Raw genomic sequence first — 22,275 nt, forward strand, 5'->3', positions numbered from 1 at the left:
GGCTAGTGATATGTTTCATGAAATGCTTTAAAAATCCAACCAGTCTTATTTTATAATTTGACCTATGCCACAATTGCCAGCGGACGCTTGAAGCAACATTGAAACTTGGACACTGGAACATTATTAATTTTTACGGCATGACAATGAACAAAATTAATAATTGGTCCCATTGGAATATTAAATATTTATTTGACAATTCAACGCAACATATCGGAACGCCATTATGTTCGCTTGGAACTAATTGCCTACGGAATTTTACTTGGAAACCAATATATTGAATTGACAATATTATTTTTCAGGATTTGAATTCTGTGAGGTGAAACGTGAATCCAATGGCAACTAAAGAGGACCTCGGTTTACAGGAACGAAAGTCGACCATTATTTTCACACCGCAGACCAGCCGACACGGAACACTGTCTCCGACGCAGAGCTTTCACAGACCAAAGCGATCCAGCGTCTCGCTTGAGCCGTCTTTGGATAGTAAACATGATATCGATGGATTAAAATCGCGACACAAAATGAATCGGAACAAGGCAGACTCCATCGATATGAATTCATCTCAACATGGGGTTCCCGGCCAGAGTCCTGGTGTTGCCAGCACAATCGGCCGGGGACCAGCAGTAAAAGAGAGTGGTGCGATGAACGCTGGTAAACTGGAGGAACAAATCACCAATGAAAAACTACGGAATCTTCAGCGGCTGTTTGAGGAAGCTGATGAAGATGGTGGAGGTGGCCTGGATATTGATGAATTCCGGATAGCTATGCAGCAAACGATGCCTGGAGTTGATGCACATGAACTCGAGATCATATTCATGAAAGTTGACACAAATTGCGACGGGACAGTTGACTGGGATGAATACCTTTCCTACATGTTGCTGGAGTATAAGGAAAAAGATCAGATGACATCGATGCTGCAGGAAAAACCGTTCCCCAAACCTCTGCGAGAAATCTCCAGTAACCATCGCGACGACATCTGCCGCATCACATTCCTGCCAACACTGCAAAACAAACATGATAACCGCTCAGACAAGGTGGACTTCCTTCATGGACGTTATTTATCCGTCAGTCGTGAGGGTGTTGTGAACTTCTGGTCTCTTGAGATGAACAATCTGAAGACGAATGTGCTGGAATACACTAAAGACAAAACGTTGTGGGTGACCGATCTCGTCTGTTTGCCAAATGTGAGCATGCTTGCTATCGCGTCCACGGAACGGGACGTCTCTCTCTTAGACCTCAACGCGAACAAATTCGACCGGAGCTATCGGATCAGCGGACTGGACCACTGCGTGCTGAGTATGGACTACTGGTTCGATAACAAGAATCTCAACAATGCTGTGCTCATGTGGGGAGACGCCGGGGGTAACGTCTGTGCTATCGTGTTCAAGGAATGTATGAACAGTGGAGGACTGTTTGCGAATTACGCGGGTAAGAAGGTATCAATCGGTCAGAGGATTCCCATAGGAGAATTGCTAAAGGGAAAGGTGAAAGGCGTCACTGCGCATAAGTTGACGGCCTTGCATGACGACTGGATATGTCAGGTCCGTTTCTTCCCTACTCTAGACTGTTTCATTTCGTGCTGTGTCTCCGGCCCGACTGCCATGTACATGGGTGACCTTGGGCAGAAGAAGGTCACATCTTATTTTGTGAACAGGAAAGGCATCTTGTGTTTTGACTATGACAAAGTGAGTAACATCATAGTGACGGGTGGAATGGATCATTTAGTAAGGGTGTGGAATCCATACGTTAATAGCAAAGCGATTGTGGTCTTTAAGGGCCACACGAAGGCTGTAGAACACGTGATCATCAACCCAGTAAATGAGCAGGTCATCAGCATCGCTAAAGACAAGACGATCCGGGTGTACAACCTGTCTGATCAAAGTTGCGCGCAAACCATACCGGGGAGCAAGATTACGATCGGACCTCACTATATTACGGCAGTGTTCTTGAACGCGAGGACACAGTCTCTTATACTCGGAACGAACCAGTTGGCTATCTTCGAGCGCAAGGACGAAGAACGTCAACAGGTGGTCAAAACACACAACGCACCAATCACATCGGCGATTTACAATACATTGTTCAACCAGGTTGTGATTGGATGTCATGAATCGACTGTCAGCGTATGGGATTTGAACACAGGAGAGAAAGTGATCCAGTACACAAATGCGCACAAGATCACTGAGAAGGGAGAAGAGAAAGGCATTGAGATTACTGCGATGGTGTTTGACCCGACGGGCCGGAGACTGATCACGGGCGCGCGGGACGGGACGGTGAAGATTTGGAACTTTAATAACGGAGCTATGCTCCGGGAGTTCGAGACAGTTGGAGACTCTGAAATTACTGGTTTGGTCTGTCCGAGACAGAGGATACTGATCAGCGGCTGGAACAGGAGGGTGACATCCTACATCGACGCGAAAGACATGGAGGACGAGGAGCCGACGGTTTGGGATGTGAAACATCATGATGATATCTTGTCGATGGCGCACAATGGCTCCAGCAGTCTTGCGACTGGGTCCTACGACGGCGACGTCATTCTATGGTCGCTTGAGACCGGACAAGTTCTATGCAGGTTGAATCCGCGCGAAGGCACAAAACCTCAAACCGTCGTGAAACCAATCAAACAACCTCGACCACCAACCGCGTTCTCGATGACTTCGCGTGGTGTCACGGATATGAATCAGGAGCAACTGTCCTCCTTGGTACCCAGCAGCAACCAAGATACGCCCAGGGCAGTTGAGAGGGAGAGGACATTCATGTCAGTCAAAGAGTGGGTGAACGAGAAAAGCAAGAATCGCAAGACACTCTTGCCGGCGTCTTCATCAGGAAGACGATCACAACAAGAGGAAGACCCATCTGTCAAATTACCCGACCTCGGCACTAAAAGCCGAAATCTGGTCCAGTCATCGGTTGATCAACATCCAGTTTACATGGAAGAAAAGAGTTCTGGAGGTTGGAAATCGAAGGATGGTACAAAGTCTCTAGATGGCGCAGCGACCATATCGAGCGAGGAAGCGGTCCCCGCAACTCCAAGAAATGAACATGATCAGCCCGTTACCGTTCGAACAAGCTATAGTGCTGCTGATGATGATGAAGAGGACGGCAGGTCTTACTCCATTGATAAAGTGTTATTCTTGACTAGACGGGAGGTTGGTATGGATACGGCAACCTTGATGACCGGTGGTGGAGAAGGTTGGGTCAGAGCATGGTCCGTACACCACAAAGGTGGCCTCCTGGGACAGTTTGTTGCGGTGCACAAGCCAGACGAGTGCGTCACATCTATGTTCGTTGATCCACGCAATGAGTTCCTGGCGACTGGAGATTCAGCAGGGTACGTCAAGGTCTGGGACATAAGTGATTACTGTATCTCGGATGAACAATTCGCAAAGATCTTCCCAGGTGACAGGAAAAAAATGAAGGAGGAAAGACAGAGGAGGTTCCCATATTTCAGATTTGATAAAAAGACCAAAGAGATTCGGGACAGATGTATTGCCTTCGATCAGCTCCCGACTCCGAATAATAACAGTGACCCGCTACGGACGATGAAGATGCCTGTATTACTCAACTCTTTCCGTGCTCATTTGAAATCAATCACTTGTCTCGACTTCATCGAGAAAAGGGATATGATTATATCGAGCAGCTCTGATTGTTCTGCTCGACTCTGGACACTTTGCGGACGCTACATCGGAACATTTGGCCAAACAAGACCGTGGGATATTAGACCGGTTGAGAAGCCAAAGGATTTGCCGTATTATGCGCCTTCAGACGTCAAAAAGGTTGGGTCCGCTGCCACGCTACAAGTCTTGAAGGGAGGCACTAGGAACAGGTGGAAGATGGCACGTAACGTCGTGCTACTGTGGATCCTCAAGTCCAAGAAGGATAGCTATGGCAACATAAAAAGTTTTCATGACATTGAACCGCAAAGGGAGGAATCGCCTGTCAGCGTGGTCAGCGAAAGCATCCTTGGGAAATACTACAAACCTAAAGTTCGACATAAGATTGCACCAACATTGCCACCTATCAAACATTCGCAAAACCAGGTTAGTCAAATAATGCAATATTCAGACACCAATTCATCAATTCAATGAGTTCAATATTTATTTTTTTCAAAGCTCATTGGTATTCTCCGGACTTAATTATTTTCTTAAATAGGTTTTGGGGTGAGGTTATGTTTGTTTTAAATATCCGAACGTTACGACTTAACTCCACGTTAGTGTTAAAAAGCATTCTTTCTTTGGTCTAAAACACTTCTTCTGCTGTGTTTAGGTGGTGGTTTACTCGAGTCTCCCCTTCAACGACCTTACCCCACAAGAGGAGTGCGAGGCATCTACAGAATTGAAAGAAATCCAAAAACGACATAATTTGACGACATCACTAGACCAAGGTGGCAGTTCGAAATTCGCACAAAAGGTAGGTGTAGGTAGAGTGCCACCAAATCATCAGCGGCATCTCGAGTCCCATTTGCCACTTCTCAAGCATTGGGACGACGATCGAGTCAGCTGCACCAGGTGTGTGAGATCATTCATTACCGCGTATTTTGCCACGGAGATTGCCGAATAAGTATAACATGGATGTGACTTCCGACGGGGAATTATCGCGGGACAGGACGTCAGAAGCGGCTGCTTAATATGAAGGTGGCACAAATGGTCTTTAAAACTCGTTCAACACCTAACACCTTACTCAGTAAAGTGCCGCACAAACGCCAAGCGATTTTTTTCGCTGCGACCTGCTATTATAATCGCTGCCTTGCATGTTTTCGGTTCTTACTAACATTCGTATTTCAGACCCGCCCTGCCCTTCAAGGTCGGCGATTGTTCCAAAGGAGTGTCACAAAGGGCTCCATGGTAGCCAACAATGGACGGATGGATATTGAAGCGGTGCTTTCCGCCATGAAGGGACGAGCAGCAGACAATGCAGGAGAGAGATTGTCAACAGTTGTTCTAGGGCCGGGCAAAAATAAAGCAGATCCTGCCCGACACCAACCGCTGAGATCCTTGAACGAATCCGCAGACGAGTACGAAAACTGACTCATTTTATAAACCTCAATAAACATACTTCAGATTTTACAGCTAGAAAATATTATTCACTGACTTCATTAACACCTTCAGCGCCGAACCACGTAGATCTACGTAGCCAAATCACCCCTCTTTGAGCTGGTTATCGGAGTCTAATGGACTTCATGATAGAACTATGCCATCGCCATCTTCAGGGAAAGATAAAAACTGAAAATACCAAACGGTATTTCACGGTATTTTCAGTTTCTATCTTGCCCTGAAGATGGCGATGGCGTAGTTCTTTCATGAAGTCCATGAGACTCCGATAACCAGCTCAAAGAGGGGGGATTTGGCTACGTAGATCAACGTGGTTCGGCGCTGAAGGTGTTAAAAAAGGTTTTGCTTTCTCTTTAACAATACCCTTTTCGTACGTGTATTGGTTTGTCTCTGCTGGCTCATCAAGTGGGGCAAAATACAAGTACGTCCGTTCTCCACAAAAGTGCTTCACGCGGCGTACATCACCTATGTTTTTTTTTCAACGCGGCCGCGTTGCATGTGGACAACAAAAAACTGCAGCATTCACTATACGCCGCGTGAAACACTATTATGGAGATATATGTACTAGCCGTCATTGTGCTGTACGTCGTTGGGGACGACTGGCGAGCGTCTTCTACAGTGGAACCTTCTTCAGCGGACACCTCTCAATGAGTTCCTTCTACTAAAAACACTCGTTTCCATTTGACCTCTCTAATAAGGACACCTCTATATCGAGGATAGCACTTGTCAGTCTGGAGGGTTTCCTTGATAGAAAGATTGTACTGTACTTCCAAATCCTATTCTAACATCGTCTCTCTTCTTCTTTATATTTCACAGACAAAAGACTGTCCTTCTTTGCCTTTCACAGACAAAAGATTTGGTGGAACGATAAAGCAATTGCTCTTATGTCTTTTTGCTAATACTGATATAACAATTTACTACATGCATGTATCGATATAGCTTAACCTCTTTTTCCTTTCCCCCACTTCTTTTCAGAAAAAGAAAAGGAAATCGTTTCATATGAAGAGGCGACAGAGTTCACCTCGCCAAGCTACCAACAGTAGGCCGACCAGAAATCAGAGTACTTCCGCACTGCACAAACTTCCGGACGGTGCTTTGATAAGTCCGTGTCTTCAGTAACCAGCCAAACCGAACTGGTAGCTTTGGCCCAGAGATTGAAAACGAAGAAGGAAAAAATAATGGAAGAATGTTTTGAGAGGCATTCTTCATTTCCCGTACGGTAATACGGTCGTAATTGGTTATGTAACTAGTGACCAATATTGACAATACATGCAGTTGATTGATTCACTCATTGCCTCTGTGAACGCGCGGTGATGTTTGAATTCCAGTTTGGCAACATTTCCCGCACCGATGCCTACCAAGTCTACAAAGCTGACGAAGACTGAGTGATCGGACCACATGTCAATGTATGTTTTATTTGTTATAGTTTATTTTATGCCAGGTATTCACATTTTGTTGATTACAAGATTTATTGTGACGTCTCAGTATGCATAATAAATAACTTTTTTAAATGTTCGTGCTCTTTGATTATATGTCGGCTCCTGGTGAGATTTTACAGTAGGCTACCGGTGTGCAAGGGATAGTAGTCCTAGGGCTGATAGTCCGTGTAACAATAGCCCGCATTGCTAAATGTTTTGGTTAGGGTTAGCGGTACAATAGATCATGCTGCTTAATTGATCAAATACAATGCTACCGGACTATGACTCCAGGGGGACTATATCCGCTGTCACACCGGTACGTATTCAACGGCTCACATACGCCTAACGTCGACACTATGTACACAAGGCCTATCTTGTTTGAAAGGTCTGCCAGTAACAGACACGTCCTCGTCACAACCTGACTCTGTTCCCACCGGCCATACCCCATACCCAGGCGCAGTAGGAGCAGTGTGATCAGGCGGTTCTACTATGCTTGAAATCATTGTCCGCTTAGGATAATGAATATATATACCCATGACCCGCTTCTGATGCAGTAGTATCTAAAGTTGGGACGGCTCCTGGCCAGTTTTGCAGTAACTGGGTATTTCTTTTCTCGGTCGTAAAGTAAAAGAATGGAGAGCAGGCAGCTAAAAACTAGCCATATAGGCTTCCACACTCTATTTCACCAGTCCGGCCCATAATCTAGAAGAAGATGGATGTGGGGGTACATGTCCACGAGACCAATACTTCGTCCCCAAAAGGGACGAAGTATAAAACCCCTCGGTGTAAAAATAGTTTGACGTCACAAGGCTAGCCAACCAATCAGGCCATTGTTTCGTCAACCAATCATTTTCGCAACAGCCACCTCGCACTTCGTTCCTTTTGGGGACGAAGTATTGGGCTATGTTGACGTAAACCCGGAAGCACGTGGCTTTTGGTACGTCGGTCTTTTTCCAAAACTCCAAAATTGCAGAAATAAATTCCGAAGGAAGGTTTGATTTCTCTCCATTGATATGCTAATTTTATGCTACCCTTTTATTGAATTGATCGCTGCAAGTGTGCCTTAATACATTACATAAGTATCCTGAAAAACACATAAAAGTCACATGAACTTGTTCTCGGAAACACTCCGAACTGGAGCCAATCCTAAACGCTGCGATACATTTTATACACTACACTACAGTCATTTAGGGTACTGCATGCACTGGACTGGACCGGTTGGAAGGAAGCTTTTGATGTACGTTGGTATAGCGTTGCATAGCACAAGTTGAAATGCCACTGTCATCTTTTTAACATATTTGATGTTGCATTTGCATGTAGGCCTAATACCAGTGTCATCGATGCCAATGTCGGGGTGGGGTGAGCAGACCATGCCTCCAGGCCCGGGAGAGGGCACCAGCAAATCCGATCCTTGGCCTACTTAATAGGGTCTGGATAATGAAACTCTTTACTTTAGGTATTCACAGTCAAATAGGCCAGACAGTGTGACTAGAACTTCTGTCTTGAAGATCTACATGTATTGACCATTGTAAAGATGTTGTTTTCCAGGTGGTGTCAAGACAGTCACAATGCGTATCTGGAAGCGAGCCTATGATACTTGTAGGAAATAGACAACATATATCCTTGCATCAGTCAGTGGTAGCCGTTTTAGGCCACAACAACCCATCAGCAAACAAAAGACTGCATGGTTACATACAACATGTTCTTTTTTTATTTGTTGTGCCTATTTTGGTTCGTTTTGGGATTGAATGACCACCTTTATATCTGAATGACCACCTCTTTACCTGTTCTTTTCATCCATTTGTTGTTTGGGTGGGTTAGTTTGGAATCCAATAATGATTCCCTTTTCTAAATTGTGGAAAGCTTGTGCTCTGTTTCTTGTTATTTTATGTCCTTTCTATTTGTGTACTATAAAATGATTGTGCAGCATGGAATTCAGAAAAGGGTCTAGATGACCCTGGGAAGGGCTGGTTTCAGTAATGTCAATCTTTGTCTGTGTATGCCCCGACACAGATTGGTTATTTATTGCGAGTGCCACTTTAAGTAGAGGCATCAGCTCTTTGATATAAATCCAAATCAGACTCAGTGTTCCATAATTCTATTGTACATTCAAGTATGATTGCCTTTTAACTTGTTTCATCATGTTCATTTCACATTTGGGCATTACCGGTCTGGCATTCATGGAAATAGTTTCATGCTGGCTCAGGGCCAAGTCTGCTATTCAGTAGGCCTAACACATCAGCTGACTTAGTCTGCCTGGTCAGCTGCTCTTCTCATTTAGGTTCATGCTATCCAAGGGTAAGGATCCACTTGTACAGAGAGAACTACTTTGGACATTTCTGCTTTCCTTCTTCAGAAAGCTCTTTCCCTTTCTTTTATTGAATGGTTCTACATTCTTTTCTAGGTTTGTTTGTAGTTGTTGATGCTAGGTTTATTCTGCTGCGTATAGGTCTATATTCTATAAGCAATCTAATATGACGGTTTTGAAGACATGAAATAGAAAGTCATGGTGTCTTTGATTTTAGAAAGATTTCTTTCATATTTGGGTCTTCTAATGCTTGTGTTGTACAACTGAATAAATATATTCAGTCAGGTGCTACAGAACCTTGGAAATGAAATTGAATTGCTTATTTGATGATTCCAAAGATGTTTCAGTGTGTTCCTATCATAATATTAGAAGTTTGTTGCTTGCTTTTTCAGAATCAACATATGAAATAATGCAGTCGACAGAGGATCCCCTGAGTTTCTTTACCAATGCTTCAACGCGCCAGAACACCACAAACATGTCCAATGGCTCCCACTCAGACTTTGTGCGTAAAATCAGCGCCCTCCTCGGCGATTCCTTAGATCTTTCCAATATCAATTTGACAGGCATTGCTCAGTCTATGCAGACGCTGAATAACATGGGCGTTGGCGGAATCCCAACAAACATACCCACAAGCTTTCCGATAGGTACAGTATTTGAATTTACTCGGTTACTAGCCAGAAATGCCATTGAAAACAACAGTGTTTATACCCCATTCGATCTTACCTTTGGCTGTTCTGTGATATTGTGTCACAGTGCCAGGAGCTTTTTGATTTTAATGACAACGCACTGTCCTGCCCATTTTTGATTACCCGCGGGCCGACTTTCAAATGTGGTGTATAATGTAATGACATAGATGGCGATAATAGGAGTCCTTCGGGTAGAATAGGATGTCTTCCCTTGGTCCTGTTTGCAAGTACCTTGAGGCCAAGTCTTCCTCCTAATGGTTACTAGTCTTGGGACGTCTTGCAAGGACATGTCCTTGAGAGTTACAGTCTAGTGTTTATGTTCTCGGCTCTTCCTTTTCAGACACATTGCCTGCCTCTTGCAGCACAAACTTTTCTGGATACCCAGAAGAGCTGCAGAATCTTTTCAGTAGTGCTTCCCTGACACAGAACACAAACCAAGTCCCGAGTACGGGAATGAACCCGCAGAGTTTTGGCCAGACGTACTGTGCATCATCATTGCCATCACAGCAAGACCTAGTTCAAGGTACCTGTTGTATTGTACAAATTTCTGAGTATTCCTTTACTCGCCCTGTGCACCCTACACTTGGAGGCCAGGCTTGGTGAGAATTATGAGGTTTTTCCAACAGAAATCATACCTTCACCTGCCGGCTCTGGATAGAGGTTGATCTTGCTGGAGGCCTCCTTAAAGAAGCCCATGTCAGCCCTGCAGGGTAGCAAGAGCATTAAAGATGAGAATCACGCCATCAGCCCCCTACTTCGTCTGGCCAGTCAGTCTGAGCAAAAGAAACTGCTGTTTTCAAGTTTGCCACCGTGGAGACCTGGTGGGCAGCAGGAGATTTTTCTACGGACCATAGATTGCCCACTACCAACTTGATTCAGGCAGAACTCTTGCATGACCTTCCTTCAATTGATTGAATAACTGAAAAACTGTGTTTTTGTTTTCAGGAATTCAAGCTTTCAACTCACTGTACACAAACAGCTTGAACAGCTTGAACAGTTTGAGTAACCATACCAACGTTAGCCAAGCAAACCTAACCAATGTCGGCCAAAGTGGCTTATCAAACATGGGGAATTTCGGCCAGACCATGACAACAAATGCCGGTACAATTGGTGATGTGATTCCTGGCCCAATATCAAATAGAGCGCTTGAGAATTATGAAACCCCAGACAAGAGTGCCAGACCCATCCGTGGTGATCAGGGTTATACGAGGTCAGTTTCTATCTAAAATCACCTTGTTTAAGGAGGGGTGAGATACCTCAATGGTTGGAGCCTTTAATTTCGAATTGGGGTGGTAGTGCATCAACAAGTAATTTTTGTCAGTAAATGAGTAGGCCTGATAGACAGAAATAGCAATCAAATACACAGTGCTGTCACAATCTACCACGGTACGATGCTTGCACACCACCTGTGGAAGAGCATTCTTCCATTCCTTGGTCAGATATGCGATCTTATTTTATCGCCATCTCTTTTCAGCACTCCCCTCATGGAACGCCCTCTCAATGCTGCAGAGCGCACCTTACTGTTCGGCAACACTGTCAATGGCAAGCGCTCCAAGTCCGAAGGTGACACGCCTACTGGGCCATTTGAGAGAGTTCTCAGCGCATCGGAAAGGCAGTTGTTGCTAGGTGGGGGAACTGGAACTAGTCGCATTATGGGTCGCCAATCTGGATACCACGATTCAGATACGAGTGGTATCAGTAGTAACACTTCTGGAATATCTGATAGTGGCACTCAGAACTTGGTGGATTTGATGGTAAGTTGTGAAGCTTGCTTGCATTTGAAGCATCAAGATTTTATGACATTTCAAGTGCCTTGGCAGCAACCAACCTCATTCACACTAAGACATGTTGTTACTGTTTTCAGAATGCTATGAACTTGACGAGTCCAGCTGGTACTTCGCTACAATCCAACATCCGCTCCACATCGCTTTCCACACCATATCCTTCCTACCCCAATGCATATGACAGCAGGAAAATGTCGGCAACATCCAGTTTCGGTAAGTCGGCATTCATCATGAGCTCAGTAAACTATTGGATACCGGAATTGAACTTGCAAATAACTGGTTCAACGGCAAACCGGTGAGGTACAAAGGGGTCCACTGTTCATGTTGTTTTACATTAATTTAGGTAACCAGACTCCCCAGCCCCAGAGGTCATACAGCGAATCCACCATGCCTTCCAGTGCTCTGTTTAGTCCTGACATAATGACTGGGCGAGCTGTGACAGACGTCAATCAACTCTTCATGACCGACTCGGATCCCAGTTCTATTGAAAGAGCTGCCAAACTCTACAGGAGCGCTGCTAGTAAGTAGGACCATCCCCCGCAGCATTCGGTCTTGTCTCTGTTGTTTGTCACTGTATTTGGGCACCAATTTGGTTTAATGGTCTAGTGACATCCCCACCCCTCCCTTGACTTAGGAGGATGACTTGAATAGGGTATTTTGCTAGCCCGGGGCTGGCATAGGCTTCAAGTAAAAGGAATCTGGGCTTTACGTTTCAACATGGCAATCAAAGTAAAGTTACTTTGGCAAGGTCAGAAGCAGTGCACCAGCGTTGGTTATAAAAGTTGTGTTTTCGATCTTCCAGCTATATTTGAAGCAACATGCACATGGAGTGGTCATCTTCCTCCAAGACTCTACAAGAAAGAACCGGTTTATTCGTGCAAAGTCTTCCTCGGTGGTGTACCATGGGACGTCACAGAAAGTAAGTGTAATATCGGTTGTGGTCTTTGGGGGAAAACAACAGCAAAGCACGTCATTTTACATGGGGATAACACACAAAGTAGCTTGAGAGGGATTCAAGTGATGAATTCTCTGCTGTAAGTCATGCGTCTAGCACTTTAAACCACCAGCTACAAACCTTCTTGTCATATTGGATCAACTCTTTTCACATGAAGCAGTGTCAAGATCTACACAAATGGACCCAGAAGTAACTCGATCTCATTCTCTTTCAGTCGGCTTGCAGAAGTGCTTCAAACCTTTTGGACCAGTCAAGATTGAATGGCCGGGCAAGGATGGCAAGCATCCAAGGTTTGCTACCAAAGGCATCAGAGGTACGCCACTTGTTCAACTCAAAGGTGAACTTCACTTAAGTGCATGAGTATTGGTTTCCAGCCGAGAGTATAGTAGAGACACCAGCAAGGTGAAACCCTGGACCCACCTTACTTGCAAAACCAAATGAACTCTGCCTGTAAGGGTTTACATTCAGGACACCTAGTGTGTATCATTAGAACTACCCACTAATTCTGAGTCTGCTCAGTTGAATGAGTAGAATTTCTGTTGAAAAGTTTTGATCATTTTCTTCCCCCAGGTTATGTGTACGCTTTGTTCGAATGTGAGAAGTCAGTGAAAGGCTTGCTGCAGAACTGTACCCATGACTATGATAACGGTGGAGAGTACTACTTCAAGATCTCAAGCAGAAGAATGCCTTGCAAGGAGGTAGGGTTGGACGTCTTTCTTGTCAAGGTTGTGTAATTCTTGGTTTATATTAGAAATATGATAGAGATGATGGCAGAAACTTCTCTACAGAACTGTGAATCCAAACCCAATTCTTTAGTTCTATGGTACTAGAATTGAAATGAGTTTAAGCCACCATGACAGTAGATGGCATTTTATTCTTTTATGGCGTAAAGTTCATCACTTTGCAGGTTGATAGTATCAAGTTTTAACAAGCTTTAACTGACTTTTGGTTTTCCAGTGTTTGACGCTAATTTCATTTCAATTGACAGGTCCAGATTATCCCCTGGGTGCTGAGTGATAGTAACTACGTGAGGCAGCCATCTCAGAGACTTGACACGAGCAAGACTGTATTTGTTGGAGCCCTACATGGAATGATGAACGCTGAAGGCTTGGCCACTATCATGAACGATCTGTTTGGGAATGTCGTCTATGCAGGGATCGACACAGATAAACACAAGTATCCAATAGGTAAGATACTGCTAAAGAGATCAAAAGCGGGCTGATAGAGAAAAACTGTTGACTCGCATAGATGAGATTTCGGCTTTAACCAGTATCAGTAGGATGACTTGAGTCGGTGTGCCATTGATTGAAGGCCGGTTGCTTCCCTCAATGCTGGAGTATAAAGGGGGCACCTTCCTGGGCGTAATCAGAGGGAAAGCCTGGTTATATGAGCTTGAGCACATTTGACTGAAAAAAATAGGTGCCACAGACAAATATGCAATATCTTTTTTGTTACATCCATTAGGTTCAGGAAGAGTGACCTTCAGTAGTGCCAAGAGTTACCTGAAGGCTGTAAGTGCTGCATTTGTGGAAGTGAAGACACCCAAGTTCACCAAGAAGGTAGGTCTCCCTTTTCACGTTTACTGACTTAGGCCGTCGCTCCTTCACACTGGTTATATTCTCCATCGAGGTGCTCCTGTCAGTCAGTTCTATTGGGCAAATTGTCTTCCGAGGGCTATATGCAGTAGACAGCTTTACAACAAATATTATGTTGTCATTGGGTACGTTTGTGTTTCAAGAGCATTGGTCAGTGCGTCCTACAGATGATGCTGCATCCTGTTAGACTACGGAGCCTAGAGATGGTGACGTGCTCTTCCGTTGTCAGTTTGCTTAGTTGAGCTAACGCCGTGCTCCCCCTGTAACATATGCTGCTAGATTTTCATCTTTGTTTCAGATCCAGATTGATCCCTACCTGGAGGACTCTCTCTGTCAGACGTGTAACATCCAGCAAGGACCATTCTTCTGCCGTGACATGCAGTGTTTCCGCTACTATTGCCGCTCATGCTGGCAGTGGCAGCATGCCCTGGACGTGCTGCGCCACCACAAGCCACTTATGAGGTACAGCAGGAGCAATGTCAAACAGTAAGTCACATATTTTGGCTGTGTTTGCTTAAAGTAGTCTCCTTCTCTACCGGAAGGTGAATTTATCCCTTTGGCTGTGACTTTAAAGAGTTCATGTTTTTACATGTAACGTGTCACTGTTCACTATTCATGCATGACATGAAAAACAAGTCATTTCCAAAGACACACAATTCATGATGTCACCTTTCACCCTCATGTTGTGTTTTCAAGCCCAAGTCAGTTGACTTTGTGACAAGTGAATCCTAACTCCGGCCTTACAAGATTGAAGTAGGTTGTCTGAAAGTTTTAACTATTTTGATAGATGCACCTCCACTGGCTTAAACGCATCCACACAGTATATAAAATACCACCAGTAGCATCCCATAGTATCCCAAGAATTTAACAGTTATGATTGTAATATTTGCAGTGACAACATTCCACCAATGGTCTCCTCCTCTGCTGCCATGACTGGGCCCTGCTAGTTCGTCCCTCGATGCAAAAACGACGTCATCTGGCGCTGTCCTCATGACCTCGATGACCATGACCTTCAAGATATTCCGAACTGTGATAAACTTGAAATGAGACCCCGATATTCTGTGATAAACGTTCTCAGTTGAGAACAAACACTTATAGGTTTCTCAATGTAAGCAAACACTCAACTTTAGGGTAAGGTGGACACCTTTGAACAATTTCTTGATGTAATAGTCTTTCTGGAAATGGATATTAATTGTGATTTTAAGTCAAGCATGACTTCTTGTGTACACTTGCGATATGACTTCTGGTGTACACTGGCGATATGACTTTTGGTGTACACTTGTGATTTGACTTTTGGTGTACACTTGTGATTTGAAGAAACCCAGACTGTGATTTTACCTGTACACATCTCTCCAAACCGGATGGTGAAAAGGGCATATGCTGCAGTTGTCAATGCAATCATGTTCGAGATAATGGACATCCAAGATATAATTGTGATAAAGGCCAAAAGGATTGCCTTGTGATTTTGACATTGTGATTTTCCCTTGAGAATTTGAACTGTGATTTTACCAACAATGTGTCTCTAATCCATTGTTGATTTTACCCATAATTTCACATGCTTAGATAATCCTTTAAGGCTTGTATTGCCAAAATGTATCCAGATTTTATCGGACATTTCTGATTTCTAACTCTTGTTGTATACAGACAGAATCATTGTAGGATGTATATTTGTTTCGCCTAGGCTTGACCAGTGTGCTTCCACCTTAAAGCCTTAAGCTTGCAACACACAGGTTTATGTCTGTGAGATGATGTCATCGAGGTCTTCAAAATCCTTTATAATAGAAAACCGAACATTTGGTAGTGGGTCTAAGACTTAGACAACACAATGCTACTGACGCAAACAAACAAAAATACAGTAGAATCCCTCTGTTGAGGACACCCTTGGGGCTGACAAATGCTTTTTCTATCAATATACATGTACGGGATTTTAGTGACCTCTGTGACACGATCACGCAGACATTTCTCTGTGCTAGCGGTTTCAGTGTGTGTGTTTGCAAGTATACAAAGCATTTCCAGTCAACCTGCATTGTATAGAATCATTACGACTGCCATTCTTGAAACTCTCTTGAAGTCCTTGTCTTCTCTTGGTTTAAACAAATATTGACTTTGTGGCATTTGAATAAGACATCATTCCAAGGTGTCATCTGGTGCTTTTTATTCCATTTCTATGTGCGTTGTAATTTAGAACTGGCCTTATGTTCTAATATTAACGCATGGGCCAATGATTTTTTGTATTTTTTTATATGCAATTTTTATACAAAATCCAATTTTTTTTATGAGTGGATAAGTTGGTGATCACACGTATTCCATTTTGATAATCAGAACATTGTTCATTATTTTCTAGTCCTACGTATGTATTGTAAGACAACTTATATAAATGCTAGAAGTTACTGCAACCCAATGCCGAGTATTAATCCCTATCCCAGTGGAACTGGAAGCATTTGACCTTTTGATAAATGGGTCCCCAAGACACAAAGAGATATTTTGAGCTGCACTTTCATGTTGCGTTCTTTCTTTTTCATGCACTCGTTAAGTTTTTTTTATTTATTTATCATGCACAGAGTTTATTTGATTGTTACTTGGTCCGATTACTCTATCGTTGCTCAACATTTCTTTGTATCTTGTGGTCCTGTTTAACCTTACCTTTTCAAACTTTCAAAACTTGATTAAAATATGACGACTGCAACAAGTGCTATAAGCGTACATGTGGTATACAATCCAGTCTCTTGTGCAAGGGTTTGAGGTTGGGTTTGAGTGTCAATTTGGAGTGATTTTTTAAATAAAATGTATTTTTAAACTTGTGATTGAACTTGTGTAATAACTGCTCATCATGCAAAATAGCATTTTGATATATTGTACTAGGTTTTGCTCATTCATAAATGTAAGGTATAAATAAGGACCTGTATTGTATACAGTTGAAAATATCACTTGCTATTACATGTATTTGTAAAATTTTAAAACTAAAAAAAAATTTTAATTGAAAAAATCTTAACTCTAGCTGTAGAACAGTTGCATTTAACTTATTTTAATATTGTTTCATACGTTATCAAACCGTTATAAAGTGCTTTGTTTGCGATAAATATATAGCTCATAGATATGTTTATAGCTGCATTAGTTAATGATATCTTAATCATTGTAAGTCATCTTAATATTTTATTGCCTTACATGTGGTAACTCGTAGCAGATTATGCATTTTGTAACATTATTACATGTAGTACTCTGTTCTTAACATTCATTATCTGTAACAGGACATCAAAAAAGGTATACTTTTGTGAGAAACAAAACTTTATTTATTTGGAACAAAAGTACACTATAGATGCGCTGAATTTGAATTTGATTAAAAGACGGATATTTTAGAACAGGTTTGGAATATGTCTCAGAGTTTGATAATTCGTTTAATCAGTTGGCCTGTTTTAGGCAGAGAGCTGTGTGCAAAAACATCAAGTTAGCTCTTCTAAAAATTTTATTCACTACCTGCGAATTTCATTTTGAGAGAGAGAGAGAGAGAGTTAATCTACTGTTTTAAACCTTTGTGTGAAGTAAAGATCTGGTTGATAAATAAGAGTGTTCTTGCTGAAAGTCCTTTCAAGGATGTGTTTAAAATTTAACAGTTTGTAGGGACAGTAAGATGGGATTTGTGTCGATGCATCAACTGTGAAAGTTTGATCCCTTTTCACTGTTTAACATATTAATGAGGCATTTGTCCATGTCAATAAAGATGCCTAAATGAAAGTCCAAGCAAAGAACAGAAGAACAGATATTGGCTTGAACAAGTGTCTTCATCATTTTTGCAAGAACATTGTTGTGATATATTGCATGCACACACATTTTTATTCGAGCACAGCATTTTTCTGTACTGCGCCTTTCTAAGAGAAAATGAAAAAATAGTTGGTTCATAACCCAAGTAGTATTGGGTACATTAACATACAGTTAACGGCACATTTTAACAGTGGTTTTTGGCCTGTGGTTTACATATAACCAAGTTATTTATTCCAACGTTCAAGGTCGGAAACTACACGTTTTTATAACCATGTTATTTAACCGTTCATTTTAACGATTTTATGAAGTTTCTCTGGTGATAATCGCCAACCTAACATTCTAGTTTTAAATTGTTTGAAGAACATGCATTTATAATACAATTTTTGTAAACTTCCATTCCAGCAAAATGATCACCAAATCATTATCTTATGCTTTGTTTATATAAGGTTCATGTTTGTACATGTAACATGTGACTCTTGGTCAATGAGAGTGCACTACATACAATTAACTATGTTTATTTTCACCCTCATGTCCTGTTTTCAATCCTACGTCAGTCGATGCGGTGCTCATGACAAGTAACAAATGGAACGTGAATCATCATGACCAGTGACAACCTGAATCCCATGCAAACTCAGTCTTGGATGAAGTCTTGTCGATGAGCATAGCCTGGTTAATTAGCGTACCAAATCTAATATTATATTTTATTGTTCTGTTATTAATCTTCTTTCTGTGATAATTACGTTATGCTAACGATTTTAATTGCACACACACTCTCGCACCTGTTTGGGATCAAGGAATGATGACGGCATATTGTGTACTGTCATTTTTTTAACCAAATCATCATAAATGGGAAAAATCTCAAAATTTTAATCATTTTGTTCTCAACGAATTTCACAAGTGTTGTCTCAGGGAGTTATGTTAAACGTTTGGTATGGATATAGGAACTTTTTCAATCTAGTTGAATTGTAACGAGGGAATTAATCAATGATATGGTACTATTTGTTGAAGAATTATTTGAAATCCAAAAGATGTCTTTCTCGGCTTCGGATTTAACGTTCTCAAAGAACTAACTGCTGGTATTTAAATCTGTTATCTCTGATCAAACAATTAAAACCTGTCATTATTTATTTGATTAAGTACCCAGCCATACCAGGTTTTGTCAAATTCAGTTTATTTGTTCCTGAGGAATTTTATCTGTGCATGAACTGCAAATTTTAACAAAAAAAGTGCACTGAAAATTGTTCACTCTGCGACGGTACACAATATGCCAAATGTTTGCAAGTTGACTGGTGTAAGAAAGAATATCTTTTTCGGTAAATTAAGAAGAGACTATGATGAAGAATCAGAAATTAAAATTACGTTAAAATCAGTATGAACTGTACTTGATTTCAGTTAAGATCATTTTATTGTGGCGTGAAATATGAAATTCGATGATGAAGTTGTTGTATGGTCTCTGCTTTTGAAAAAAAAATGATCATTTGTGCGCATTTTTAATACAATATTCTGTGTCGATGTGTTTAAGCCAGCTGAGGGTCACCTGTGTCTTATGCCTACTTACTTGTAACTGGCCTTTGTGTAAAAGACGCACCTTAAACGGCTTAGATGCGCTGACACAGTATTTCTCATTTATATCAACTGCTTTCGAAGATGTGCAGATGACTGAGGGCAGTGGTGATGGATTCAGAGTTGAGTTCGTGGTGTAATCTTAATTGAAAACAGCTTTTATTTGTTGGTTGCTAAGAACTGTGGCTCTAGTTGCAAATGCAATAATGAAGAACGAAATGAATTCGAAAGCATCAGGTCTTAAATAGTTTACTGTTCAAAACAGAATACCCCCAGAAAGAAAGTTCTGACAGACATTTTCTGTGGCACTAAACTCTGTGAACTTGACCATGTTTTCTGAAAGCATCATGATGTTGCTAAGAACACCTAATTATTGGTCAGAATGGATGGAAAGAGACAATGATGACCATGGAAACGTAAATGGACTATGATTTTTGGAAACAATTCAGTTCAAACGAAGAATTTGTCTTCTGCATTTTTTCAATTATTTTTCGTTTGTTGTGCCTCGCCTGCTCTGCAAGCATGTTGTACCAATTCATCAATCCATGTATACTCCAAGGACGTTAAATTTGGATTTGTCTTCAAAGGATACTATTTAATTTGCATATCAGAAGTTAGTTACTAATGTTCAGCTTCAAACATTCCACTTATCATTGTGTCATTGTCGGTATTCAAATTGCACCAATTTTCAAAAATAGAATTCACAAATTTTATTTTAGCCGATCTTCTTGAGTCCAGGTTATTTGTGAAATCTGTGAAAATAATCGCCCGTGAATATTTAGCGGTAATCGAACTTTGTCTGCTTTCAAAGGCAGGGTGCTGGTAAAAATGCAGAAGAAACAAGTGATTTGGTAAGCAAGATACCCAGTTGACATTCCACATTGTGCATTAAATATCAGAAAAGAAACTTTATGTAAATGATAATTTTATGTAGAATGTAAAATGATTTACGTTGCATGTAAATGAATTCCCTTAAACATAAATGACTTTACATTCAGCCTGAGGTCGTAGGCCCTGTCACTGATCAGGTAGACTTGAAACATTGTTAAAGCTGATCTTCCTTTATCAATTTGGCTCTGTAAGGCGGTAACAGATTGGCCCTTCGCATCAGTGTTAACAGTGTCATTATTTCATGTGCCTCTGCATAATAACGCAATAACCTGACCATTCAATCAACCCTTGATGTGTCATGATGTCACATAATATTGTATTAAAGCCCAACTGTATTGTATATTGTCGAGAAACTAAATTCAACTCTTCCAAGCTTTGTTTTCTGGGACAACCTGTTTGTTATCTTGTGCTACATGTAACCCCTCAAACTCAACTGGTGCTTGCATTTCAGGTGATGCTTTTTGTTTACATTTTGTTTCACTTAGATTTCTTTAGGACAAAAACTGCTCTATTTTGTTTATTTTTTACTGTTTCCGCATATAAACACTTGAAATACAAACCTGGTCTTGTCTGTTTTCTTTTCTTTCATGAAATGTCCCACTGCATGTGGCATTCCTGATACTTCATGAAATGGTGCTTTGATACCCAACAGTCATCAGGTATTGGTAGGATGCATGTCCAATTGAAGAGCCCCTGGTGTAACTCTAATTCCATCCCCTGTGATGAAATACCCCACCCACCACCCACCAATCATTGGCATGCTCACAATAGACCAAGTGGCGGGCACTGTGCTTGTCACTTCTTTGCCATACATGTATTATAACATTAAAAACTTCCTGTAAACAAATTTTTGACAATCATTCACGATCTATATGACCATGGTGACCATTGCCGAAACGACTGTGATATCGCCCACATATGCCTGGCCAGCTCAAATACCCGGAACAAATTTCTCTCCGGCAGAGGATGGGAAATGATATTGTTACTCTAGGAGAAATTGTGTGTGAAACTACACCTGAGCTCACTTACTGGTCTCTATAGTCACGTACCTAAATCCATTACTGAACAGCAGAATCACATTTTAACCAGATGAACACTCATCTTGCACTTTTATTAGACCTATTAAAAGTCACTGATCTCAATAGCCATGCACCCCGTATCCACCAACGGACAATGGATTACACTTTTTCCAGAGGGACATCGCTTTCTAAGGTCGCCTTAATTGAAGGGATCTGAGGACAGTGATTTCTGTAACTGCCGCTGCCGCAAATTAAAATGGTGTGGACAGGCGTCGCGTGTCCGACCCATGTCTTCCCGTCTTTATCTCAATATCAGAGTCAATCACATCGTCACCATCAGGCAGCTCAAATTTAACGTGGTGACCTCGAGGACGTCTGCGTTTTACCAAATCAGGCAACTCAGTATCATCGAAAAATAACGCCTTCCTCGCTTTTAATCCTTTCCTTTTCTTTTTCTTTTTCTCTGGTTCAATTTGTTTATCAGCACAAATTACGTCTGCTGGTTTTTCTGTTGGCTTGGAATTGAAGAGCGCAATGCGTCTTTGGATGTCTTTGAATCTTTCCGCCTCCACCTGTTTCCTAATCTCAAAGTCAAGGGAGGGGAAAAGTTGGTCCATGTTTGGGGCATCTCTTGGGTAGGTTATCCCATCTTTTTCGGGTGAGAAGGGGCGGGGACTGCAGTCAACTGTGGTAGCTCTGACCGGAAGACTACCTCGGCGGCGTCTTATGTAGGGTCTGGTCGCAGGCGGCTCATTGACAGTCAAAGTGGAGGACCGGCGCCGACAGGGCGTCTGAATGGAGTGGTTGACTAACTGCTTGATCGAACTGGCATCTAAGCTTCCGCGTCTGTTCAAAAACAACTTCGGAATTAGAGGACCACTTCGTCTGAAGTCGTGGACGTTTGAAGAGGAACGACGCAGTCCCGAAGGAGACGGACTGTCCTTCGGAAGACTTGACCTTTGAAGCATTTTAGTCACAGGGGATACATTGTCTTTATCATATTCTTTTTCATCCACTGAATTATTATGCTGACGACCTTGGGTCGCGTTTTGCACTTCAGAATCAAGCTCGGCCATAATCATTTGAATGTAACTATTGCGCCGATCCCGTTGTATCACGCGCTTCTCACTCTCTAACCTGTCTAACTTCTGCACCCAGACCCTCTGCTCTTTCGAGATATCCCCTGCCTTCATTTTCTTATCAATTTCCATTTTATGTAGCTTCCGCTGAAAGTTCTTCTGCTCCACACTAT

General features: G+C 42.0%; 2 protein-coding genes across 2 annotated transcripts; both read left to right on the forward strand.

Moving 5' to 3' along the window:
• Positions 1 to 556: 556 nt before the first annotated feature.
• On the forward strand, positions 557 to 6,171 carry LOC135484617 (WD repeat-containing protein on Y chromosome-like). Its single transcript, XM_064766252.1, has 4 exons — positions 557 to 4,034; positions 4,261 to 4,404; positions 4,779 to 5,008; positions 6,021 to 6,171. The coding sequence occupies exons 1-4, from the start codon at positions 639 to 641 to the stop codon at positions 6,046 to 6,048; spliced, it is 3,798 nt and encodes a 1,265-aa protein (XP_064622322.1). The 5' UTR covers positions 557 to 638; the 3' UTR covers positions 6,049 to 6,171.
• A 1,296-nt stretch (positions 6,172 to 7,467) lies between these two features.
• Positions 7,468 to 20,548, forward strand: LOC135485538 (cytoplasmic polyadenylation element-binding protein 1-like). The gene is made up of 14 exons (XM_064767651.1): positions 7,468 to 7,700; positions 9,164 to 9,415; positions 9,798 to 9,980; positions 10,403 to 10,667; positions 10,932 to 11,211; positions 11,322 to 11,454; positions 11,585 to 11,761; positions 12,044 to 12,160; positions 12,411 to 12,509; positions 12,767 to 12,894; positions 13,185 to 13,383; positions 13,661 to 13,755; positions 14,090 to 14,277; positions 14,684 to 20,548. The coding sequence occupies exons 2-14, from the start codon at positions 9,181 to 9,183 to the stop codon at positions 14,736 to 14,738; spliced, it is 2,154 nt and encodes a 717-aa protein (XP_064623721.1). The 5' UTR covers positions 7,468 to 7,700; positions 9,164 to 9,180; the 3' UTR covers positions 14,739 to 20,548.
• The last annotated feature ends 1,727 nt before the right edge of the window (positions 20,549 to 22,275 follow it).

The sequence above is a fragment of the Lineus longissimus genome, chromosome 3 (assembly GCF_910592395.1).
Source record: "Lineus longissimus chromosome 3, tnLinLong1.2, whole genome shotgun sequence".
Lineage (NCBI taxonomy): Eukaryota > Metazoa > Nemertea > Pilidiophora > Heteronemertea > Lineidae > Lineus > Lineus longissimus.